The 23,558-nt window shown below is 45.5% G+C and overlaps 2 protein-coding genes across 13 annotated transcripts in view; one reads left to right on the forward strand and one right to left on the reverse strand.

Moving 5' to 3' along the window:
- Positions 1-19,763, forward strand: part of HACD4 (3-hydroxyacyl-CoA dehydratase 4) — a 41,660-nt gene extending 21,897 nt beyond the window's left edge. For all 5 annotated transcript variants that reach the window (XM_050944228.1, XM_050944232.1, XM_050944230.1 and 2 more), the window contains 5 exons: positions 1,195-1,322; positions 4,436-4,548; positions 15,113-15,219; positions 15,923-16,054; positions 17,456-19,763. In XM_050944228.1, coding sequence (XP_050800185.1) covers positions 1,195-1,322; positions 4,436-4,548; positions 15,113-15,219; positions 15,923-16,054; positions 17,456-17,538 — 563 coding nt within the window. In that variant the 3' untranslated portion in view covers positions 17,539-19,763. The remainder of the gene's footprint in view (positions 1-1,194; positions 1,323-4,435; positions 4,549-15,112; positions 15,220-15,922; positions 16,055-17,455) is intronic.
- A 2,376-nt stretch (positions 19,764-22,139) lies between these two features.
- Positions 22,140-23,558, reverse strand: part of FOCAD (focadhesin) — a 210,354-nt gene continuing 208,935 nt past the window's right edge. For all 8 annotated transcript variants that reach the window (XM_050944099.1, XM_050944101.1, XM_050944100.1 and 5 more), the window contains one exon: positions 22,140-22,578. In XM_050944099.1, the coding sequence (XP_050800056.1) occupies positions 22,505-22,578 (74 nt within the window). In that variant the 3' untranslated portion in view covers positions 22,140-22,504. The remainder of the gene's footprint in view (positions 22,579-23,558) is intronic.

The following is a 23,558-nucleotide window of genomic DNA, read 5'->3' on the forward strand; positions in this document are numbered from 1 at the left end:
GTACGACCGGTACCGCCTGGGAGAACGGTGCCGGGACTGCGAGCGGCGCCCCGAGCGTGAGCGTTCACGTCTCCGGGGAGATCAGTGCCGGGACTCTGGAGACAGTGCTTGCATCATCGGTTTGCCTCTGGAGGTTACCCATCCCAGGGGTGCCGTCTGAGGCTGCGATGGCTCCGTCAGCGCGATCAAGTCCCGTGCCGAGGCAAAGGTCTCCAGCGTGGATGGTACCAGCAGCTCGACCCCTGATCTTAACGGGGAGCTAGGAGGGGCTGGACTCGACGGACCTTCCGGGCCTGGAATCGACAGCAGCCCTGCAGGCGGTGCCGCGGCCAAGGTAGGTGCCGGGCGCTCCACTCGGGCCTGCCTCGATGATGTTGCAGACGCCGAGTGTCGTGAGTCTGCTCCCGGTGCCGGGGATGGCTGGTGCCAGGGAGTCTTGCCGGTGCCGGCGCGGTCCGGTGCCGGAGTAGAAGTGGCCGACTGTGCTGCCGGTGCCGGAGTCAGTGCCGCTTCCATGAGGAGAGCGCGGAGTCGTTGATCCCTCTCCTTCTTCGTGCGAGACTTAAAGGCCTTGCAAATACGGCACTTTTCACTTATGTGCGATTCCCCCAGGCACTTGAGGCACACGTTGTGGGGATCGCTAGTAGGCATCGGCTTCTTGCATGCCGAGCACTGCTTGAAGCCCGGCGAGCCAGGCATGAGCCCGGTGCCGGGCTCCGGGGAGGGCAACGGCCCTCCCGCGAACAAGTTAAACAACTATATACAACACACAACTAACTAATACACTATCAAACTACCTATGAACTATCTATAAACTATTTACAACTATGACAACGAACAAAGTACAGGAGAGCTAGGTACGTGGAGGACAGCAAGCCGCACTCCACAGTTCCAGCAACCGACACAGCGGTAAGAAGGAACTGAGGAGCGGGCGGGCCGGCAGGGGTATATATCTAGTGCCATAGTGGCGCCACTCTAGGGGGCGACCTGCCAGCCCACTGGAGTTGCTAGGGTAAAAAGTTTCCGGCAAACGTGCACGCGCGGCGCATACACTTATCTGGAATGGATATGAGCAATCACTCGAAGAAGAACTTTACTTTTTGACACCCGGGTAGTTATATCTGAGGCTTGGCATGGAAAGGGTTCAGAGATGTAACTAATGGCACTGTGTTTTCTTTTCCCCTGCGGTTGTAGATTCTTTGGCCGATACCTTCTATTCTATAGGACTCGTAATGCGCCTTTGTCAGTCGTTGTCCATATTAGAGCTCCTGCACATTCTAGTTGGAATTGAAGAAAACCGTTTTCTCCCAAGGTTTTTACAGGTAAGTTAAGTTATACTGTACCAAAGAATCCCTGGCTCTTTCTGATTTGACATATAGATTTAATCTGAGCTGCAGTTGGTACCCAGGAGATACTTACAGGACAGAATGCCCCAGTATAATTCCTAATGTAACTTCCAGAAACTCACACTGACTTCCTTGCCCCTTCCCTATAGTTAAGTGTATGCTCATCACCAGACCAGCATGTTGGGTATCAGAATCCCTAAATGTATAATGAAAGAGAGAAAAACAAACACAACGTAACCTACTGGGTGACCAGTAGAGGAGAATGAAGGGAAGGTTCCCTCCATGAGCAATTGAGTGTGCTTCCTGGAGCAGTGTTTATAGTCAGTAGGAGACTGGCTAATCCTGAGGGTTGAATTCTCCCCACTTCCCTCAGCTGCCAGTTCCTAACCAGTTCCCTAAGGCAGGAATGAGCAATGGGGAGGCACCACATGCCCAATCACACGTGAAGGAGGAACAGCAACTAGAATGCAAAGTGGTGGTTGAGAAACTCTTCCCAGCAGTTCAACAGGCTCCAGCTGCCTGAAGAAGGCATGGTTTGCCGGTGCTTATTGAGGGGGAGGATCTCTTGTAGAGCGGGGCGGGCAGGAAGAAAAGAGCAGTTTTGTTCTTTGATTAAAGGTCAAAGTTAGCAAAATCCAGACATGATGTAATCAACTTACAAAAGGCTCCAGGCATTGTGACATTTTACAGGGATTTAAGTGCATACCTTTCGTTGTGGGAGTAAAGAAAGAGAGAACAAACACGAAAGAATTTTGTTACCTTCTCCCAGGAACTCTCTTGTTCTCTGCTTTGGAGTTAACTTAAACTTGAGTTTTTAGTCTCCCTCTCTAGGAACTGTAAGACCAAGAACTCCACACCTCCTATTCCTTAACAGGTGAATATTGGGCAGGGTTGAGGATATGAGCAGGTATTATTTATATTATAGTTGCACTTAGGTTCTGTCTTCACTGCAGAGTAGTCCAGGCTCCTTCCTCCTGTCTATACAAAAACAAAAAACAGCAAACAGCTCACTTGGGGTTAGTTTCAATCCAGGCAAGCTGGCACAGTTGGGGGTATGGGTTAGAACCTGGGTTCTGCTTTCACTCAAGCTGGTTATCTGCCCACTTTGCAGTAAAGATACAGGCTAAATCACTCAAGTGTTGATAAAGTCCTTCAGCGCCTTCCCTCAGTTTCCCTCATGTGCCCAGAAGGACAGACAAATTATTCTCCAATTCACTCTGAAAGAATCAGAGTGGATCACAAAGAATCATGGGATATGTTGCCAGAAGTCCTAGCACCGCTCATGGGTGAGTGCAGCACCACTGAGGATGCAGTAACTCGAGTGTGGCAGTGTAGTGTGACTGCTCACACCTGAGTTAGGCTAAGCCTGGGCACTGATTACCCAGGCTAACTCTGTGCCTAGGGACACACACTTAGAGGTCTCCTCCGGGCACTGTTCATGTACACAGACATGGTCCCTGTACCAAAGAGCTTACATATAAGATGAAAGACAAGTGTATATAACAGATGGATGAGGGAGCACAAGGTAATCGTTAATATGATTATGGTAAGTGTAACAAGCAGTGATCACAGCACACTGGTTGCCTGGCCATGGTGCATTGTTATGTAGACAGCATAGTCGAGGTGAATTTTAAAGAGATTTGAAGGACGAACATTGTGGCTCTACAATGTGCACAATCCCTCCCTGTAAAATCTGTTTTGTCCTAAATGAATTTGATTTATTGCTGTCGTGCTCACTCTTAAAATGATCAAATTATACTGTGGAAACATGAGTCATGTACAGAACTGAGTGGATGCCGTGATAGGGTAGCAGTGAGAGAAAGGAAATTCCACTTTGATCTTCATGCACTGAATGAAGATGAATGAAAAATGAAACCAGGCTGTTTACGTTTTGTGAAATGACTGCACGTGCTTCCTTTTCTCTTTTTAAGGACATGAAAAGACATGGTTTCTAATGGATTTTTTTTTTTAAGAGTATCGGGGCAAATATTTTACCATAGTCGATTAGGGATTGTAAGACCAGGCAGGCAGAGAGAAAACAAGAAGCCACATGCAAACCCTCATTTACACAAAAAGAAACAAGGTTTTTTCTTCTTCCTTTTTTTTTTTTTAAACAAACAAAAAAACCCCACCCTGCTTCCTTCCCAATTTACTAAGGTACTAACCCTGCCAGTTGCTCTGTGTTGACAGATCCCTGAGAGCCTGTGAGGAACCCTATTGACTTAAGCAGGGTTGTTGCTGGCAGCTTTCTAGTTTAATAATTTCTGAAGACTGTTCTGTTAATCCCTTTTAATCTTTGCTCACTGGCTGAGACTGGAGTCTGATTCACTCCCCTCTAAGAATTTACTTCCAGTGTTAACATCTGAAGGGGAAGACATGGTCAGACAGCAAAGATTAAAATTTGTGGTATTTTAAAAATTTTCAAGATGAGGAACTGGATGCATCAGGGAGGGCTTTGTTCTGTTTCTAGATGACTAGGGGCTGGCAATAGGAAATGTGTCCTCGCATGAATCTGAAGAAGAATAAGATGGTGTGAACATTTTGCTTTATCTGACAAATGTGGAAGAGCTTTGTTGTTTGTTAAAATTATAGTCTGTGCCCAGAGTTCCACACAGGAACTGGTAAATAAGATATAGAAAGTGCTGTACAGATAACTTCATTATATTCTAGTTACGCAGTCTTCATTTCATGACTTCATAGTGGGTAGATACTTTGCCCATTAAATAATTTAAATCTATAAGAATTAACAGAACAGATTGTGTGGGTCAGTTGCTCAGCTGGTATGATGTCACTAGCTGAAAATTTGTCCCTATATTTTAAACACTTTCAATGCAAGTATAATCCAGAGTGGATTAACGTCAGGTTTTTGGAAGGATTACACAGGCCTTCAGGATTTTTTTGGTACTGCTACTGGCATGAATGCAGTCTGAGGACCTCAGCTAAATAAAAGAGGGGATACTGGACTTAGTGTAATATACACTAGAGTGTCATGGCATCCTTGTTGCTGAAGTAATGCAGAAATCAGAAATACACAAACCATACATACGAGTAGAAGGTCATTATTACTGTAATTATTTTCTTCTTGTCAGATAACTGAGAGAATCATCATTTTATTTGTTGTCATCACCAGTCAAGAAGAAGTTCAAGGGAAATATGTTGTGTGTGTTTTATTTTTCCTTTGGAATTTACTGGATGTCGTCAGGTAAGAAATCAAAGTAACTTCATAAAAGTAAAGCAAGCACTTCTGTCAAATGGAACTATCCAAATACAGTGCGTGCCATCTGATTTTCATTATTTTGACCTTGGCAGAAACATAGTTTTACATTTTAAGCAAATGTTTGGATTTGATAAGGCACACTGTGGTTTCTAGAATAACTGGTATATCAGTTAGGCAAAATAACTGCAAATAAACCTATTGCCTTATTACAAGAGTAAGCCACTGCATTAAAGTTTACTATTTCAGAAGATTTGACCTTTCTAACACCAATTAAGAACAGCAGCACAGCTATTTTTTAAGGAAGGGCATTCCCTAACACTATCTCTAATACCTTTGCTTTGATGTTTAAAAACAGTATCTCCTTTTTACAGCTCATTTAGGCCACATCTACACAACAAGCTAGGGTGTGATTCCTTTGCTCATGTACATGTACACACAGTTGCTGTCCCTGGACTAGCATGAGTAGAAACAGCAGCATAGCCACTGTAGAACAACAGGTAGCAGCAGCAGAGCTGCACTCACCAGTTTCAGGCAGGTTTATACTGTGTATGGGTCAGCCATGTCTCTGTTGCTGCTGCCTATGCTACTGTGGATACACTACTATTTATACTCGTGCCAGATCAATGAGTTAGTGGAAATGTGTGTGTGAAGAGGGGGGAAATCACACCCTAGCTTGTAGTGTAGACATAGCCTTAGACACAAGACTTGTAGTATAGTAACTCACAGCTGCAGGGCATTCATTAAGATTTTGATTATTATGCATTAAGTGGAAAAAAGACGGTTACTCACCTTTGTAACTGTTGTTCTTCGAGATGTGTTGCTCATATCCATTCCAGTTAGGTGTGTGCGCCGCGCGTGCACATTCGTCGGAAAACTTTTACCCTAGCAACTCGGTGGGCCGGCAGGTCGCCCCCTAGAGTGGCGCCATCATGGCGCTTGATATATACTCCTGCCGGCCCACCCGCTCCTCAGTTCCTTCTTGCCGGCTACTCCGACAGTGGGGAAGGAGGGCGGGTGTGGAATGGATATGAGCAACACATCTCGAAGAACAACAGTTACAAAGGTGAGTAACCGTCTTTTCTTCTTGGAGTGATTGCTCATATCCATTCCAGTTAGGTGAATCCCAAGCCTTACGTAGGCGGTGGGGTCGGAGTGAAATGTGGCAGAATGAAAACTGCTGAGCCAGAGGCTACAGCATCTCTTGACTGTTGAACCAGGGCATACTGCGAAACAAAGGTATGGACCAAGGACCAACGGAGCTGCGCGACAGATCTCGTGGGTAAGAACACGAGCCAGCAAGGCGGCAGATGAAGCCTGAGCCCTGGTAGACTGTACGATGATGTGGCTTGGGGAAATATGAGCCAAATCATAACAAGTGCGGAAGTCCGCCATCACCCAAGATGAGATCCTTTGAGAGGAAAACAAGCAAGCCCTCCCTTTGGCCCGCTATTGTGACAGAGCTGGGGCACCTTACGAAATGGTTCTGGCAGCGCAATATAAATGCGAGCACTCCACAGATGTCCAAGGAGTGCAATGGTTGTGCCCATTGCGTTGAGCTGTGGGTAACATGAAAGGCCGAAACCACCTTAGGGAGGAAAGCTGGGTGCGGTCATAACTGCACCTTGTCTTTGTGAAACCTAGTGTACGGCGGAACCACCGTAAGAGCTCTGAGCTCGGAGACCCGTCTGGCCGATGTAACAGCTACGAGGAAAGTTGTCGTCCAAGACAGGTATAGCAGAGGGCCAGTCGTGAACGGCTCGACTGGGGGAGACATAAGTCTGGTTAAAACTAGGTTGAGGTCCCATGTTGGGGCTGGGCGGCGCACCCGAGGGTGCAAGCTCTCCAAGCCCTTGAGGGATCTCGAACCCATAGAGCATGAGAACACGGAACGTCCACCTTAGCCTGGCTGGAAGGTAGAGATGGCTGCTGAGTGTATCCTCAGCGATGATACCGCCAGGTCCTGCCGCTGAAGGCCAGAGGCAGGCCAAATAGAGGGGATCGAGACCTCAGCAGGAGCAAGATTGAGCGTATTGCAGCTGTAGAAGAAACGCTTCCACCTGGCCCGGTACGTTGACCAGGTGGAGGGCTTCCTGTCACCCCGGCTCAGTTACGCAGCAGCCACACCGTGAGGCGAAGAGGCTGCAGGTCCGAGTGACGAAGCCTGTCGTTGCCCTGAGTGATGAGGTCTGGGTGGGGTGGCAGGGTAATTGGGTCTGTTATTGACAGGTCGAGCAACGTGGTATATCAGTGCTGCCTGGACCACTCTGGAGTGATCATGATGATGCGCGCTCCGCCCCTGCGGAGTTTGAGCAGGACCTAATGAACCAGTGGGAACAGTGGGAAGGCATAATGGAGTTGGCCTTTCCACGGCATCAGGAATGCGTCCAAGATCGATCCCGAGGAGAGACCTTGGAAGGAGCAGAACATCTGGCATTTTCTGCTCTCGCGGTGAGCGAACAGGTCTATGTGAGGAAACCTCTCCACTTCTGGAAAGCAGAACGCCTCACATGGGGCAAAGGGATCACTCGTAAGACAGGAAAGACCTGCTGAGTCAAAGCGCCAAGACGTTCCGAACGCCTGGGAGAAAGGACGTCACCAGCTCCATCGAGTGGGCTATGCAAAAGTCCCAGAAATGGATGGCCTCCTGACAAAAGGGGGGGGGAGGACCATGTCCCTCCCTGGATATTTATGAAGCACATGGCCGCTGTGTTGGCTGTAAACACCGAGATACAACGGCCTCGCAGCTGCCGCTGGAACCCCTGGCACGCCAGGCGGACTACTCTCATTTTGGGGGCATTGATGTGGAATGCCAGCTCCCGAGAAGACCAAAGGCCTTAAGCTCGGAGGTGACCATGAGCACTTGAGCAGAGAGATGACGCGTCCGTCGTCAGGGGCAGTGAGGGCTGGGGCGGATGAAACCGCATCCCTGCCCACACCAGGGAGGGAGTTAGCCACCACTCTAGGGAGCCTAAGGTGCTCGAGGGAACGGTGACTACCATGACCATCGGCTCCCTGTCCGGGTGGTACGCCGAGGTGAGCCGGACTTGGAGAGGACGGAGGCGGAGCTTGGCGTGTTTGGTTACAAACTTGCGGGCAACCATGGACCCAGGAGACTGAGACAAGTACGAGCCGTGGTCGTTGGGAAAGCCTGCAGACCTCAGATGAATGTTGCCATCGCCTAAAACCGCAGTTGTGATAAGCAGGCTCCGGCTAGGTAGGAGACCAGGATAGCCCCTAGGAAGTCCAGCCTCTGCGTGGGAACCAGAGTGGATTGCTCTATAGTAATCATCAGGCCTTGACCTGTGAATAAGACCGTGACGATGCCCACGCGCTGAGTGGTTTGTGTCTCAGAGTCTCCTCAGATAAGCGAATCGTCCAGATACGGAAAAACGCATATCCGACATCAGCGAAGGTAGGCGGCGACTATGGCCGTAAACCAGAAGTACTGACAGTTGGCTAGAAAGCGGAGGTATGATGGCGTTGCGAAAGTATGCATCCTTCATATCCAGGGCGGCATAGTAGCCCCCAGGAGGCAAGGATGGAATAATGGTTCCCAGGGATACCGTGCGGAACTTCAACCTTATCCTAAACCGGTTGAGTCCGTGCAGGACTAGGAAGGTCTGAGACCTGCGTTCGAGTGGGGGACTAGGGCATAACGGGAGTAAAACCCCTTGCCCCTTTCGTCCATCGGCGTCTGCACCTCTTGTACGAGGAATTGCTCGTGAGAGGGGTCCCTGAAGGGGGACAGGGCTGGAACAAATTAGAGGTGGTACCGATGCTCCACCGTGCGCAGGATCCAGCGAACTGAAATTAACTGGGGGCCACGCCAGGAGAAAGCGGGATTGGGATCCCGGCCTGTGACTGGTACACCGCCCTCAGGCGCACCTTGGAAGGTTCGTCTTTGGTCCCAGTGGTAATTGCGAGGGACCTTGACCTTGGCTCTTTAGGGGTCCTGACGTTCGTCTGCGACCACCTTGGCTTCGCCGTTTGCCAAAGTCCTGTCTCTGGCCAGGCACAGAGTATGGCGGCTGGGGAGAGAAAGGCCTGTGTTTGGTCGCTGGCATATGCATGCTGAGAGAGCGCATTAGGACCCTATTGTCCATCAGGCTTGGCAGCCTGGGGCTGTCTTTGCCGCAAAAGGCCTTTACCAACAAAGGGTAAATCCTGAATGGCATACTGCAGCTCCGGCCGGAGGTTTGAAACCTGAAGCCATGAGATGCACCTCATGGCGACACCAAAGGCCAGAGTCCTGGCTGCAGAGTCTGCTGCGTCCAACGAGGCCTGGAGGGACGCTCTGGGTACCATTTTTCCCCCCGTCCTCCAAGACGGCAGCGAACTCTTGGCGGGAGTTTTGAGGGAGAAACTCCATAAACTAAACTACCTTCCCCCAGGTGCTATAATTATCGCAGCTAAGCAAGGCTTGTTGCTTTGCTACCCAGAGCTGCAGGGCCTCTGCAGAGTGCACCTGGCGGCCAAACAGGTTCATTCGCCAAGCCTCTTTCGGTTTCGGGGCTGGCGCCCACTGGCCATCGTATCAGAATCGTGGTCCTGAGCATAAGATCTGCGCATGTGGGATGACACGGATGCGTGTCCGGATGGCCATGGAGGTACTAGAAGAAGGCACAGGCAGAGTCTCTGACTCTATCGGACCTTGCCCAACTCGGCACCGGGAACCGGCACCGGGAGGCGTACCGGTACCTGGAACGAGATCCAGACCCGCAACCAGAACGGTGCCGGGAGGTCGACCGAGATCTCGGGGAGAGGCTACAGGAGTCAAGGTACCTGTCGCGGTGCCGGGAGTCGGAACGGTGCCGATAGCGGGTCGGCGAACAGGATACCGACCGGTGCAGTGAGTGCGACCAGTACCGATGAGGAAAACAGCACCGGGACTGCAAGTGATGTCGGGCATGCCGACAGGATCTGGAGTGTCTGCGGGACCGTGATCATGAACGGTGCCGCTCTGCTGTGCTGACAGAGGACGGTCACATGAAGAGACTGTATTACCCGCACCGGCGGTGCCGGGGTCAGGCAGCATCGACTCTGTCATGGCAATGAGATCCCTCGCCGTTGGTAATGTCTCCGGCGTGGAGGGAACAGAAGGCTCAACCACAGTGCATACTGGGGAGCTGTCAGGCACCGGATTCGACGGCCCTCGTGGGACCGGGATCGACGGTACCGAGGCCGTCAGAGCTTCGGTAGGTGTCGGTGCCGGGCGATCCGAGTTAGATGAGCTGTCTGGCTGTGGTGCCATCGGCACAGAAGCAGCAGGAGCAATAAGCTCAACCACGGCGCGCGCCGGGGAGCCGTCAGGCACCGGATTCTACGGCCCTTGTGGGACTGGAATCGACGGAGCCGACGTTGTCGGTGCCTCAGAGGTGTCGGTGCCGGGCAATCCGACTTAGACGAGCTCTCTGGCTGCGGTGCCGTTGGCACGGAAGCAGCAGGAGCAGTAGCTCAACCACGGCGTGTGCCGGGGAGCCGTCAGGCACCGGATTCTACGGCCCTTGTGGGACCGGGATCGACGGTGCCGACGTCGTCGGTGCCGCAGCAGGTGTCGGTGCCGGGCGATCCAACTTAGACGAGCTCTCTGGCTGCGGTGCCGTTGGCACGGAAGCAGCAGGAGCAGTAGCTCAACCACGGCGCGTGCCGGGGAGCCGTCAGGCACCGGATTCTACGGCCCTTGTGGGACCGGGATCGACGGTGCCGACGTCGTCGGTGCCGCAGCAGGTGTCGGTGCCAGGCGATCCGACTTAGACGAGCTCTCTGGCTGCGGTGCCGTTGGCACGGAAACAGCAGGAGCAGTAGCTCAACCACGGCGCGTGCCGGGGAGCCGTCAGGCACCGGATTCTACGGCCCCTGTGGGACCGGGATCGACGGTGCCGACGTTGTCGGTGCCTCAGCAGGTGTCGGTGCCAGGCGATCCGACTTAGACGAGCTCTCTGGCTGCGGTGCAGTTGGCACGGAAGCAGCAGGAGCAGTAAGCTCTACCACGGCGCGTGCCGGGGAGCTGTCAGGCACCGGATTCAATGGCCCTGGGGGACTGGAATCGACGGTGCCGATGTCATCGGTGCCTCTGCAGGTGTCGGTGCCGGGCAATCCGACTCAGACGAGCTCTCTGGCTGCGATGCAGGTGGCACGGAAGCAGCAGGAGCAGGGGGCTCAACCACGGCGCGTGCCGGGGAGCCATCAGGCACCAGCAGGAATCGTAGGCTGTCTCGACCTCGGAGGAAGGGAGCGGTGCCGAGTCGACTTCGGTGCCGGCGACGGCCGGTGCCGAAAGGCCTTGGCAGTACCGGCGGGGTCCGGTGCCGAGGAGGCGCTTCTGCCAGCCGCTTGATCATCGCTCGGCGCTCCTTTTTGTTCTCGGCTTAAAAGCCTTGCAAATGGGGCACTTAGCTGTCAAGTGCACTTCAAACGGAAGTCGTGTGGATCTCCCTTCGGCATCGGCTTCTGGCAGGCCGAGCCCATTTTAAAACCTGGTGAGCCGTGCATGGGCTCCGGCACCGGGTTCATGGAAGGGGCTACTTCCTGAACCCCGCTAACAATTACTAAACTAACTATGTTAGCAAAGAAAAAACGTATAACTATGCAAATATATATATAAAAGGATTATAACTGCATAACTATATACGAGAACTACGAGTAGCTAGGGAAGTGGAGGTCAGCTAAGCCGCGCTCCACTGTTCCAACGACCGACACGGGCGGTAAGAAGGAACTGAGGAGCGGGTGGGCCGGCAGGAGTATATATCAAGCGCCATGATGGCGCCACTCTAGGGGGCGACCTGCCGGCCCACCGAGTTGCTAGGGTAAAAGTTTTCCGACGAATGTGCACGCGCGGCGCACACACCTAACTGGAATGGATATGAGCAATCACTCGAAGAAGAATTTCTAGTTCTTGCTCCCGTGACCTGAAAGTTTAGGCTAGATAGGGCATATAAATGACAGGGAGAAATCACAGTAGGCAAAGAGCATGGGAATAGAAGAAAGATTTACACAGTATGAAGTTACAGGTGATTTCCAATGGAATGTGTGTTCTTAAGTCACTTACAATCCCACCCTATTAGTTTTTGCATTGGACATAAAACTCATCCTGGTGCAGAAGACTAGTGCAAGAGCTATGCACTGCCTGAGTGCCATTTAAGTGCCTGTGGATTTCAGTTTCTTTACTTACATCAAGGAAGACCTGTAGGCTTAAGTGGCACTTAAGCAGCACATAGCCCTTGTGCCAGTCCTCTGCAAAAGGATGAATTTCACCTTGAATGCGTTGTTAATTGCATCTTTAAAATTCATTTATTTGTACTGAGATGAGCTTGCTGCCAGGGTCAGCATTGGAGAGGTAGCTGAAAGAAGTATGGTATGAAGAGAGAGCTAGAGAAGGAAAATGAATGGCATATGGGATCAAGAAGATTTGTTTGGGTTCTAGGTGTTTTGTTTTTTTTTAATTATTCATATGCCTCTCTCCTCCCCCATTTTTTTTAATTTTTAAAGATTCAAAGATAAAAATAAAACCCAATGAAAATGCACTCTTCAGCTAAAGTGAAAAAGGAAGAAAACAGCAATGAAAAACTCCAGCATAGAACTGTCAATATGTAATTATTAACTGTAATCCTTAAAGACAACTATTACGGTCAAAATAATGGCAACCATAGAATGTGTCAATGGATGAGACCTCATACATAATAGTATTGTCTCCAGCATAAATGTATGGTTCAAATGATAATGTAAAATGTTGCTAGTATTGATTTAGAAATATTTTGAATCTAATTTACTTCATAGTTCTATGGAGTCCTCCTTCATATCTATGGAGAACGTATCTTTTGTCTAGTTCCCTTTCCTTCTTTGGTTTACCGTGTGTGTGTGTGTGTGTGTGTGTGTGTGTGTGTATACACACACACACACACACACGACTTAATCTGATTTTGCATCACATACAGACAATCAGTAATGGATAAATTAGCCCTCTCTACTTGATTGTGTTGGACTCATTAAATGTTCTATTATGCCTTTAAGACACAACTTCCTGTGTGGGAGGTGATGTGTCAGAATTCTGGTAGTTCAGCTGTCTCTCTCCTCTGAACCCAACCAACTTCCTTGGGCTAGTATGTAAAGGATGTTGGGCCACAACATTCTCACCAATGTTTTGGGGTGTATAGATGGAGCAGTTCCTGTGTTCCAATGGAATGCAATTGTACTCAACTGATGTACAGGGGCATAAGGGGAGGGAGCTTCTTGCACATGCTCCTTTGCCTATATAGCAAAGAAAGAAACGAATATTAGGATGTATTGTAACTTCTGAGGAACAGAAGACTTAAGCAAGCTGGGCAAGTCCAGGAAACCACTCCCAGTGTAACACTAGAACAATAGTGACTATCTGAGTTTACTAGGAATGATGTCTTTCTTATGAACTGAAGCTCAAGGACTAGGATTGTTTGAATATATAGTGTAAATTAATAATATACTTTTCTTGAGGAATGATTAAGTATTATTTAGGAGAAGTACCTACTCCTTAAGAGAATTTCCTTCAACTATATTTGAAAACATAACAGAAATTTCACTAGAGACAAACCCCAGGAAAACAACAACTCTGTAAAGATCAAATTTAAATTATTTTCAATATTTCCCACTCTCTAGGGAATGTGAATATTGTTTTTAATTACTGATTATGATTGAGCATCTGAGAGAGCATTATTATTTGAAATTACAGAATTCTGTTTTGTCAAGGCTTAGATAGTCAGTTCCACATTTTGGGACTGATCTTCTAGTGTGGTACAGTGGTGTTGTGCCACAGCACTGGTAGATCCACTGTGCATGGTGTCGAAGATCACACTAGTAAAAGGGGATGCTTTGGTGGTATAGAGTCAGAAGGAGGCTCTTCTTTCATAGCCTAACAACCAGTTCTAGATACATTCTTAAAAGATACAAAGTTTTCTGAGCGTTAGGCCTAATGACACAGGGAGGGTGAATTCTGCCTATTCCTACAAATCTTATCTTTCTTGCTTAGTAATAAGTGCACAATCTTCTTTTTGTATTATATTGCAAGTTTACTTTAAAAAAATTTGAAAAATCAAGGGAGAGAGGAGAATGTACAGCACAGTTTTCCCTAACCTATTAACTTTTCCCTCGGGTGTACCATCCAGGATTTCACAAAAAGTTACCAATACTGAGGCCACCAGGAAGTTTGCTTAGGGCTGTGTTATCTGCCAGAAACAGTCCCAGCTAATGGTGGCTTAAAAACACTTTTTTAGAGATCTACAGCAAGTGCAGGGCCTTTCAACCGACCAAAAATGTGTTCAAACCAGTCTCTCAAATCTTCAGAAAGTTACTGGGTCACTCAGTTCAGACAAGCCCGTAAGAATGAGACCTCAGGAGTCTAAAAACCAAATCTCATAGAGAACTTGGAGTTCTGATGTTCCATTATGATTTCAATTTCAGAGGAGATTGCTAATTGCCATATAGCCCTAGGAAAGAAATCCCCCTATGAAGCAGCAGGAATTCCACTTAGCTGACAATCTACCAGTGTTCTGGAATTCTTGTGCAGTACACATAAGCCATTTTCCATTTTACTTTTCTGAGATGGCCAAATCCTACTCCCAGACCCTATAGGGAGAGAGAGAGAAGGAGACATGCTGAATGGAAACACAGACTGAGGAACAAAACATTCTTAGAGTTCTGCCTCTAAGAAGCATAAGCCTGCATTTCTTCACACTTGGGGCTCTGTGGGCTTTTTTAAACCTCCTACTAAATCATCTGAAGATTCAAGTGTGCACATAATTGGGATATGGAGACTTATTGATGGGCCGTTTCTGAGAGGGCTGCTAGGTCCTTGATGTTCTCCTGGGTCCCTATATCCACCTCAGAACTTTTTAGAACGACACCCATGTTGTGTAGTTACTAACTCTGACCCTTAGTTTTTTGTACAGTGAAGATAAGGGAAATATTCCCATGTGCATTTCTGGGCCCCAGGATGCGGGGCTGCCCTCTTACTGAACAGTAGTGCCATCTGTAACCATGGCAGTAATCCAACTTCGAGCCTGCTTCAAGAATGATTTAGCAATCATGTTTATATTTGATATAAAAACACGACTACAAAAGACGATATTTTAGTATCTGTTACACGTATGAGCCTCCCATTGAAGTTACAGGCATAGCTGAAGCTGATTTTCTGACAAACCAATATGAAAGCACATTGGAAACTAGTCTGCATGAGAACCTCCATGATGAGAAGTGCAATATAGAATGCACCATATTATTGTTATTTTCATCTCCCCACCGTATGCCAGAGTCACAAATAAAAGAACGCTTCAGCAAGTTGGCTGTCTCCGGGTTCCGATGAGAGTTTGACACTAAATAAAATGGGTGCAATTTTTCTCTAACACATGTCCAGCATTCCATCAGAGTGGCTCAAACGATTAGAGTACAGGAATCTGGAATCCACAGATTTCTCAGTATAGGTGACTGTTTTAAGGAGTAAGATGTTTATTCATTCCTATTTTATCTGCATTTGAAAAATAAACACAAGTTCCCATCTTTTTTTTTTTTTTAATTTCAGATACACTTACTGCATGTTATCAGTGTCAGGAACATACTATGGAGCTTTGACATGGCTGAACTACACACTATGGATTCCAGTATATCCCTTGTCAATTCTGGCTAAAGGTAAAAGGGAGGTAGTAGGCATGAGGCAAATTACTTATTTTCTGAATCTCACCCAGTAGAGTTTGATCATTTTGATGAGTGTTTTTGAGAAATAAGAGTAAAGGGGTTTAAATGTGTCTTATCTACACACTTTCATCTATCTTTCCCCTTTCTCTGTTTCTTTCTTGGGTTTTACAGGACAGTTCCTTTCTCCTGGAAAATTAGCAATTTGTTAGCACAACAAAAGCCACAGAACATCAACCTAGGATGCAGACACTTTTCTGCAATTGTTGGTGTAGCTTAATTCTAGGCACCCAGTGCGAAGCGCAGACAAAGCTGGCAAATGCACTGGTGCAGCTGACCTCTACTTGAAACCAGCTTATGCATGAAACCATTGTGGCTTATAGCAGTTTACTGTATCTAGACTAAGTGTGCGCACTATCCCTGTAGCTGAAAACCCCAGCAGAGACGAGGACTAAGTAAATATTTGCTAATCCTCTTTATCAAAATGATTACAACTTCAGTCCCAAGAAAATGAATTAAAAGTAAAGCCATGCATGCATGCCAAGGATGCTGTTTCATACAGATTACATTTCACAAGATAAGGCAGTAAACCAAGACCCATTTTCATGCCTTAAATGTAGTTTTCTTAGAGATGGTCTTTCACTTATAAGTCTTTTACTATAACTCCAGCTTTAAAAAACATCAAAACGTTATTTTGCAGCATTTGCCATCTATGAATCACTTCCTTATTTTGAATCCTTCGGCACATACTCAATCAAGCTACCATTTCCAGTTGCCTTATCGATCTACTTCCCGTACATACTAAAACTGTACCTGGCAATGCTGTTTGTAGGTAAGATTTTCATCTCTTGTGAGCAGGATCTTAATGCCACTGTGCTGGAATTCACAAGCCTGAGGAGGTAAAAATCAAATCAGTGAAAATTCTTTGTAAGCTGTGCCTTCTCACAGGCAGTTCCTGCATTGACAGCTGTGTGTTAAGGGGGAGTTCATGTTGCTCAGGAGTTGGCTGGTCTGAATTCCAGCGTCCCATTTGGAAGTGAATTATCTGTTTCTAGAGAGAGGGAGTGTTGGGAAAAGAACTATTAAGAAAAAAAGTGAATGGGAAATGAATATAATGTTTGAGCCACCTTCATCATTATAGATGTTAATTCAACAGAGTCCTGAGTCAGTTCTTGATTCTGCTGCCATTTGTAGTCAATGAAAACCTTTCCATGGATTTCCAGTGGGCATTAGATCAGGCCCCCCGTTTTTGTTCTTTTAAACTAGGTCTGACATCCTGTACCAGAACTCCTCCAGCCTTGAGAAGATTTGGAGCTAAATCCAAACTTCATAGATTGTTCCCCCATCTACGGTTACTGTGCGTTACAGCAAAATCCTGGATCCAAACAGGCCTGCACTCTGGAGATGTTTGGGTCTGCATCTAACTTTCTGGCTGACCCCATCTGAACCCCCTCACATTTGGGGTAAAGGGTGCTTATTTTTCTAGCATGAGCCCATCTGTTTTTTAAAAAATTCATTGAACCTTTTAGATGAAGTACAGTGTTGGCTGGTTCATAAGAGATTCTTGTTTAATCCTTGACCAGTAATATGAGGACACTAGTCATGATGGTGGCTGTGGGGTGGACCTGCTAATCTGGAAAAATATCTCTGTACTTATGCATCAATGTAATGGCAATAACTGCAGTATTATAATTACCCTATATAAAGCAGGTGTGCTTTAAAGATTCCAGGAAAATGTCTCAGGACCTGCATTGGCTAGATTTACTTACTGAGGTCTCATATAATGTATTGAGCGGATGCACAGTCATCTAGCCAAGTGATGGCATCTTCAGTGGTGTGATACAGTTCTAGGCCACTGCTGAATCTAGTCAGCAGACATTCATCGACAATGTGCATCATCGTCTCCATTGCACCACAGCTGCACAAAGGGCTGTCACAAAGGCCCCAATAATAGTGGTTGGCTGCACAAAGACCATGCCTAGTCCTGGTATTATCTCTCATATAATGACAGATACCTAAAAATATAGTGTGGTTAGCTACAAAAATATAGACCCTGTCTGAAAAGCCTTACTCCTGTGGGTTTAATGGGACCACCCACAGGACCATTTGCGTCAATAGGATTCATCCCATTAGGGTTTTCAGGTGCAGGTCCAGGTCCACCTCTACTTTCTAGGTAAATGCTGGGCCTTTTGGAGTCTGTTTCCCTGCACTTACATTTTATGTTTCAATTTAGGTATGTACTTCATCACCACATACCTCTGCTCAGAAAGGAAAGCTCATCTAGGAGCCAGCTACATCAAAGAGAAAAGGAGCTAAGTTGATACCTTGTCTTGTAATGAGGAAAATGCTCTAGAACATGCTATGCTAACACATTATGTGGAAATAATTTAGACCAAGATTTTCAGAAGTGCTTAGTAATCTTATGCACCCAACTGGGAGTGCCTTAGAGGTTCCCAATTTACAAGAGCAGGGTGCTCCACACTTTCTGAAAAAGAGGCCCATTAAGGCATCTCACATTGGGCACTCAGATGTAAGCATCTCAAATCTCCCGTCACTTTTTAAAGTCTTGGCCTCAGAGGTTACTCTATCTTTTTCTAACATAAAATGACAGGTTACAAAATGTGACAAAAATGTAAATCATATCAGCATTTCCTGTATTTTAATAATGGGTTCCTATCGCAGCAGTAGCATGGATTCTGCATTTTATATCAGAGTAAAATGTCAATGGTATTTTATCATTATCTCACCTGTTAGACTACGTAAATCAGATGTACGACTATCATATTTGCTGGAACTGCAATAGATTATGAAGCAGAAGCTGGTGGTTCTGCATTTTGCCACATTCACACAAATACCAATAGGTAAAACTGTTCACAGAAAACCCATCCTCCTCCACTTCCCCTCCACCCCGATTCTTAAAGTACATGTAAGTGACAAATGCAGTTACAGTGTCTATTCACTACAAGTCCTAGAAGGCATTTAACGTACAGAAGTAGAAGTTATGATTCTAATATATTTCCAGTAGACACTATTGAAGGATCTGTTTTTCTTAACTGTGACATCCAGATTATCTTGGAACTGAAGAAACAAGACAGACACTCACTCTTACTTAACTCATTTAAGTGTGATATAGTCAGTCCAAGAAATACTCTGCCTTTAAAACTAAGATAATGGATTATATAAACTGTGGGCCAAATCCAAATTGTCTCACAAATGAGAATTGTCCCATTGATGTCAGTGAGGTTACTTGTGCAACAAAAGTAATTAGGATTTGGTCCTATGAGGTGGGGAACTACTTATATGTGAAGAAGCAAGAAAATAGGATACGCTTTCCTTGGGGACAAATTACTTCTCTGACTGCACAAGCTACTCCGAAATAACCATAGGCTGACTTGTTTCCCATTGGTACTATTCCCCACCACCCTGTGGGCTTGAATAAAAGACAGAAAAAATGAAGCAGATTAAAGAGTGAAATGAAAACACTTTGGGTCATGAAAATTCTCTTACCTATTTAAGACTCTGAAAAAGTGAAACCTAAGTATGCCTTTGTCATAAGACAACATTTGACTAACCAATGAGGGAAGAGCATCTCAAATTGATGATTTAGTGACTCTAGGACAAGTCTACAGCCACAGCCAGGCAGCTCAGCTGTATCTGAACTGCCCCTACCTGTGCTACCACAGTTACACTGCTATTTATGCTGGAACTAGCTTGAATACATGTACATGAACAAAGGAATCACATTCCTAGCTCGTACTGTAGACATAGCCTTAGACAGGTAAATTTGTACATTACCTGGGAACAGTACACTAGAGTGGGTACCATTAAACACTTTGCTTTTGCATCCAGGTATTATTGTGGTGTGCATGCTAACATATAGCACTTTTGGTCAGTAGATCTCAAAGCGCTTTACAAAAGAGGTAACTATTATAGTATTGCCTGTATTTAGGAAATAGAGCAAATATTATTGTAATGTTATTTAGTTACAAAAGCAAATGTGATGTTTTTAACAATGATCATGCTATCTGGGCAGAGGAGAATTCCCTCAGTGCAGGATCTGAGGAAGACAGAGGACCCGCTTAAGAATCCTGGGGTAGCAGTTGTGCCTGGTGTGGGAAGGGAGTATCAGAGGCAGGGCTGCAGCATGTTACCCAGCAGAGATTCCAGACAGCAGAGCCAGCTGGGGACATGCTGCTGTAATGCAGACAGCCCACCTGAGGCCACTTTAGCCTCTGGAGCAGCCCAGATTCACAAGGGTAGAAAAGGTGGATCAAAGTGAACTTAGCACACCCCTGCCAACCCATTTCACAGGCTGGGAGCTCTGTGCTGCATCTCTTAGAAGCACAGCCCAGAATCTCACCTTATAAAGCATATCCTGAAAGAGTAAAATGATGGTGGATCCCTAACATTTGTTGGAAAATGCTGATATTTTCCATTTTGTTCACATGGTAGTCTGGTCAAAATTTTCAAACTCAGATTGCTAAAGTAAGTTGCCTTAAGTCTATTTTTCGGCACCCTAACAAGTGGCTTATTTTTCAGATGAACTTGAAAGTATTGACTGCTTTTGAGAATCAAGCCATTCTTATATAGGAGCCTAAATCTGAACTTAAGCCAACTTTAGGCATTCAAAAATGAAATTGTTTGCTGAAGTTTGTTAGCGTAGAAAGTTACTGATCCACAGACCTACTGTAGTTGCTGGTGCTGGCAATTAGGTTTACCATTTAATTCACTGTTTTTACACTGAACCACACGTACATATAAAATCCCACCACTAATATTGTATTTCAGTGTGATAAATTCATATTTACTTACTGAACATTTATTTTTAATCTGTTCAATTTATTTACTTATTTTAATTTTGAATGATAGCAAACCTATTTTAAAAAAAATCTTTGGTTGAAAAGACAGAAGTAATTACCAAACCTGATTTATCTGCACATGGGCACCTGGAGCATGTAAATGGCTTTCAGTTTTACAGTGTGTATATCAGTCAACATTGATTCTGCACTAGCAAGGTGCAAGATGCCGTGGGCCAGGTGTTCAAAACGCAGACACATTTGCAGCTTCAAAAAAGTGTGTTCAGTTAATCTCACGCTACGCAAAGAATTAACAGGCTGATTTGATGAATCATGCACTCATGATCTAGATCAGTGGTTCTCCAGCTGTGGCCTAATCAGCACACAACTGCGACCCCTATGACATCCTCAGGGCCATATGGATAGTATATATATTGTGCAGATGCGGCCCACATAACAGAGAGCTATATATGTGGCCCATAACTGTCAATAGATTGAGAACCACTGGTCTAGATGGTTCTTAAGAATTACTACTGGCATGTTAATGATAATACAAAGGCTACATCTACACTGTGACCTAGGGGTGTGATTCCCAGCTCATGTACATGTTCCTGCACTAGCTCTCAGCAATAAGAATGAGAACAGCAGCATGGCTTAGCCATACTGAGTACAAGCCCACCTGAAACCCACAGGTACATGTACACAGTATAGTGAAGCCATGCCACCATTGCTTGCGCTGCCAAGGCTACAGTACTATTTATACTAGCACTAGCTCGATGACCTCATATGAGTATGTGTACTTGAGCTGGGAATCACATCCCTAGCTCAAAGTATAGACACAGCCAAAATGAAAACACATGTCTTGAGAATGCATAGGTCTACTGCAATATAAAGCATACACAAGTACCATACCCGATTCTCACTGGTTAAAGGGTCTTGGTTAAGAGAAGTAAATAGCAGACATAGAAGATTTATTCATTCATTTCCACTGTTAAGAATACTAAACTGGGAATAGAAATAAGAAAATAAAGATACTACTGTGGCATACTATGAAGATGAATACTTAACTGAGAAAACTACCATATCTAGGATAATTAAATTACACACTGCTCTGATTGAGGTCACTGCAGTAGACACTAGGGACCAGTATGGGATTACTTAGTCAGTCAGTTACAGATGACATTTGCCCCAGTGCAGAGGGGGCTTCTTCAAGAACCTTAGCACCAATTACGCTTCTCTTTAATCTCCATCTTGTGTGGACCCTTGCATTGGGGTATAATTTCCCTATTTAAGTTGAAGACATAGGGAGCTAAATGGTGAGACACACAAATGGGTTAAAGGTAAGAAGTGGGACCAGGCCAATATTAAGATTCAGAAAGGGGACTTATAAGTGGCAGGGCTCAAAGCCAGGAAGGTAACATTAGAAAAAAGGAAGAGAGAAATAAGATTTCAATAGCAGGAGAAATGAAGGAGCTTAGAGGGAGGTGAGAAAATGGGCTCCCCGATAAGAGTAGCTCCATATGCTTGCTGGGAAGAAGAGAAGGAAAGAGAGAAGAAATCCTATGTCCTCTCAGAGACACTAAGATGCTGAGGAGAGAACAGACCTGCCATCTTCTTTTTAACATGGCAAAGGTAGAAAAAACCTGCTGTTCTCTCCCTCCTCCCACCCCCCAAAAGTTGAAGGCATCTGTGGAGGTAGGGAAGGCTATTATTGGGAAATTTGGGGAGATGGGACACTGTGTGTAAGGAAGATGGGGTCTTCATAGGTTTTGAAAAGCATCCAAGCTTCTGGAAAATTATCCAGATCCTAATTTTCTGAGGCCCTGAAAAGGAATATTCATGATTAAATTAACCTGAAATTCATCAAAATGTACCTAGCAACACCCAGATCCCACACTTACCTGGATAAGTGTCCCTGGTAAAATCGTTACAAGGTTGGCAACTATGCTACTATCATAAAAATAGTGTTGTTCATGGTATAACAACAACATTGGATGATGAATGTTATAATATGGAGGAATCATGTTAACAAAATTTTGTCAGTTAAAATGAAAGCTAATTAAAAAGCCAGAAAAAAAGAAATGTTGTGCCTTCCAATAAATACACCACATCAAACAACAGTTTTGCAAGATTTGTTTTTAATTTTTTCACTTATTCATATAAAGGTTCCACCTATTACAGAAAGGCGTCTTTCTGCTGTCTGCAGCTTTCACTACCTCTGAAATTCAGATTTCTAACTCACATTCAAAATGTAGCCCAAAGCTTGTCCTCATACTAGGGCAAGACAGCTCAGGATAGAGACAGCCTACTGACCAGTCAAACCAAATGACTTTTCTACTCTCTGAATACTGGGGAAGAAAATCCCATAATACTTCATAGTATAAAATTTCTTTGGAATGACACTTATTGATGACTGAACATTTCTGCTATGCATTTTTCTCTCAGTATTAAGGGCCGTCAGATATGAGAATGATGTTGTCTTGTGGCTACCAACCATAAGCCTTAGTCCATACTGCTTTCTTCTTGAACTCTGGTAGAAACCTCAAAGCCAGAAGTATAGCTGAGAAAACAAGGACAAGTCACATGATTATGTACACACTGTATAGTAAAATACAAGAATCACCTGTATCACAATTATTTCTATATTATTTTCATTGGCTGTTTCAGAGTTCTGCAGAAGCTAGTACAAGGGGGATGGTACTTGAACCAGGGTCTCCAGGCACAAGCACAATACAAAATAATAATAATTATTAACTTTTCTCCCATCTCCTTCTCCTCTTGCTAATTCCCTGCTCTTCCCTGCTACTCCCCAAGCCCCCTGTTGCTTCCATATGAATCGCAGGACACTATGAAAGGGATTAGCTAAGGAAGCGTGTCTCATTTCTAGCAAGGGCAGCTTGGTCATATCACAATTTGCTCCTCCCATGGAACCCAACCTGTTCGTGGCCACTACAAACACTTCCCTGTCCCTGCAAAAGCATCCCCGGGTGCACACTGAAAAAACTTCAGGAAAATGGTTAGTCTTGAAGCGCTTTTACACTCTTTAGGATTAGCCAGGTTACACAGGGTTAAATAATTTTGAACTGGCTGTCAAAGATTAAAGGCCACATTAATTGATTGGATTACTGGTCTTCCCAGAACAATGACACACTAGGAAATGCAGAACAAAACTTGCACTAACACTTGAAGTTTTTTAAAATATATATATATTTTTTGTAATTCTAACTTTCCTTAAAAATAACATGTACTCAAGCCATTGATATACGCCAGTAACCCTAACTGGACATTAACAAAGCTTTTGGTGTTTGATGCTATTTTATGCTAAAACTGAGAGCAACGCATACTATCTGGATTTTCCGTTGCATGGTGAGTGGGAGATAAAATGAGGGAACAAACAATCTAAAAAAGGATTTAAAAAGAGAAGAATGTTTATTTGCTTGTGGAGGTTATCTTAAAGCCAATATGTAGTTCTGTCATCAACATATGTTGTTAACCTACAAACATTTTGCTTCTTTAACAGACTAATGCTGTTTTCCTGTG

The sequence above is a fragment of the Gopherus flavomarginatus genome, chromosome 3, assembly GCF_025201925.1.
Source record: "Gopherus flavomarginatus isolate rGopFla2 chromosome 3, rGopFla2.mat.asm, whole genome shotgun sequence".
Classification (NCBI taxonomy): Eukaryota; Metazoa; Chordata; order Testudines; family Testudinidae; genus Gopherus; species Gopherus flavomarginatus.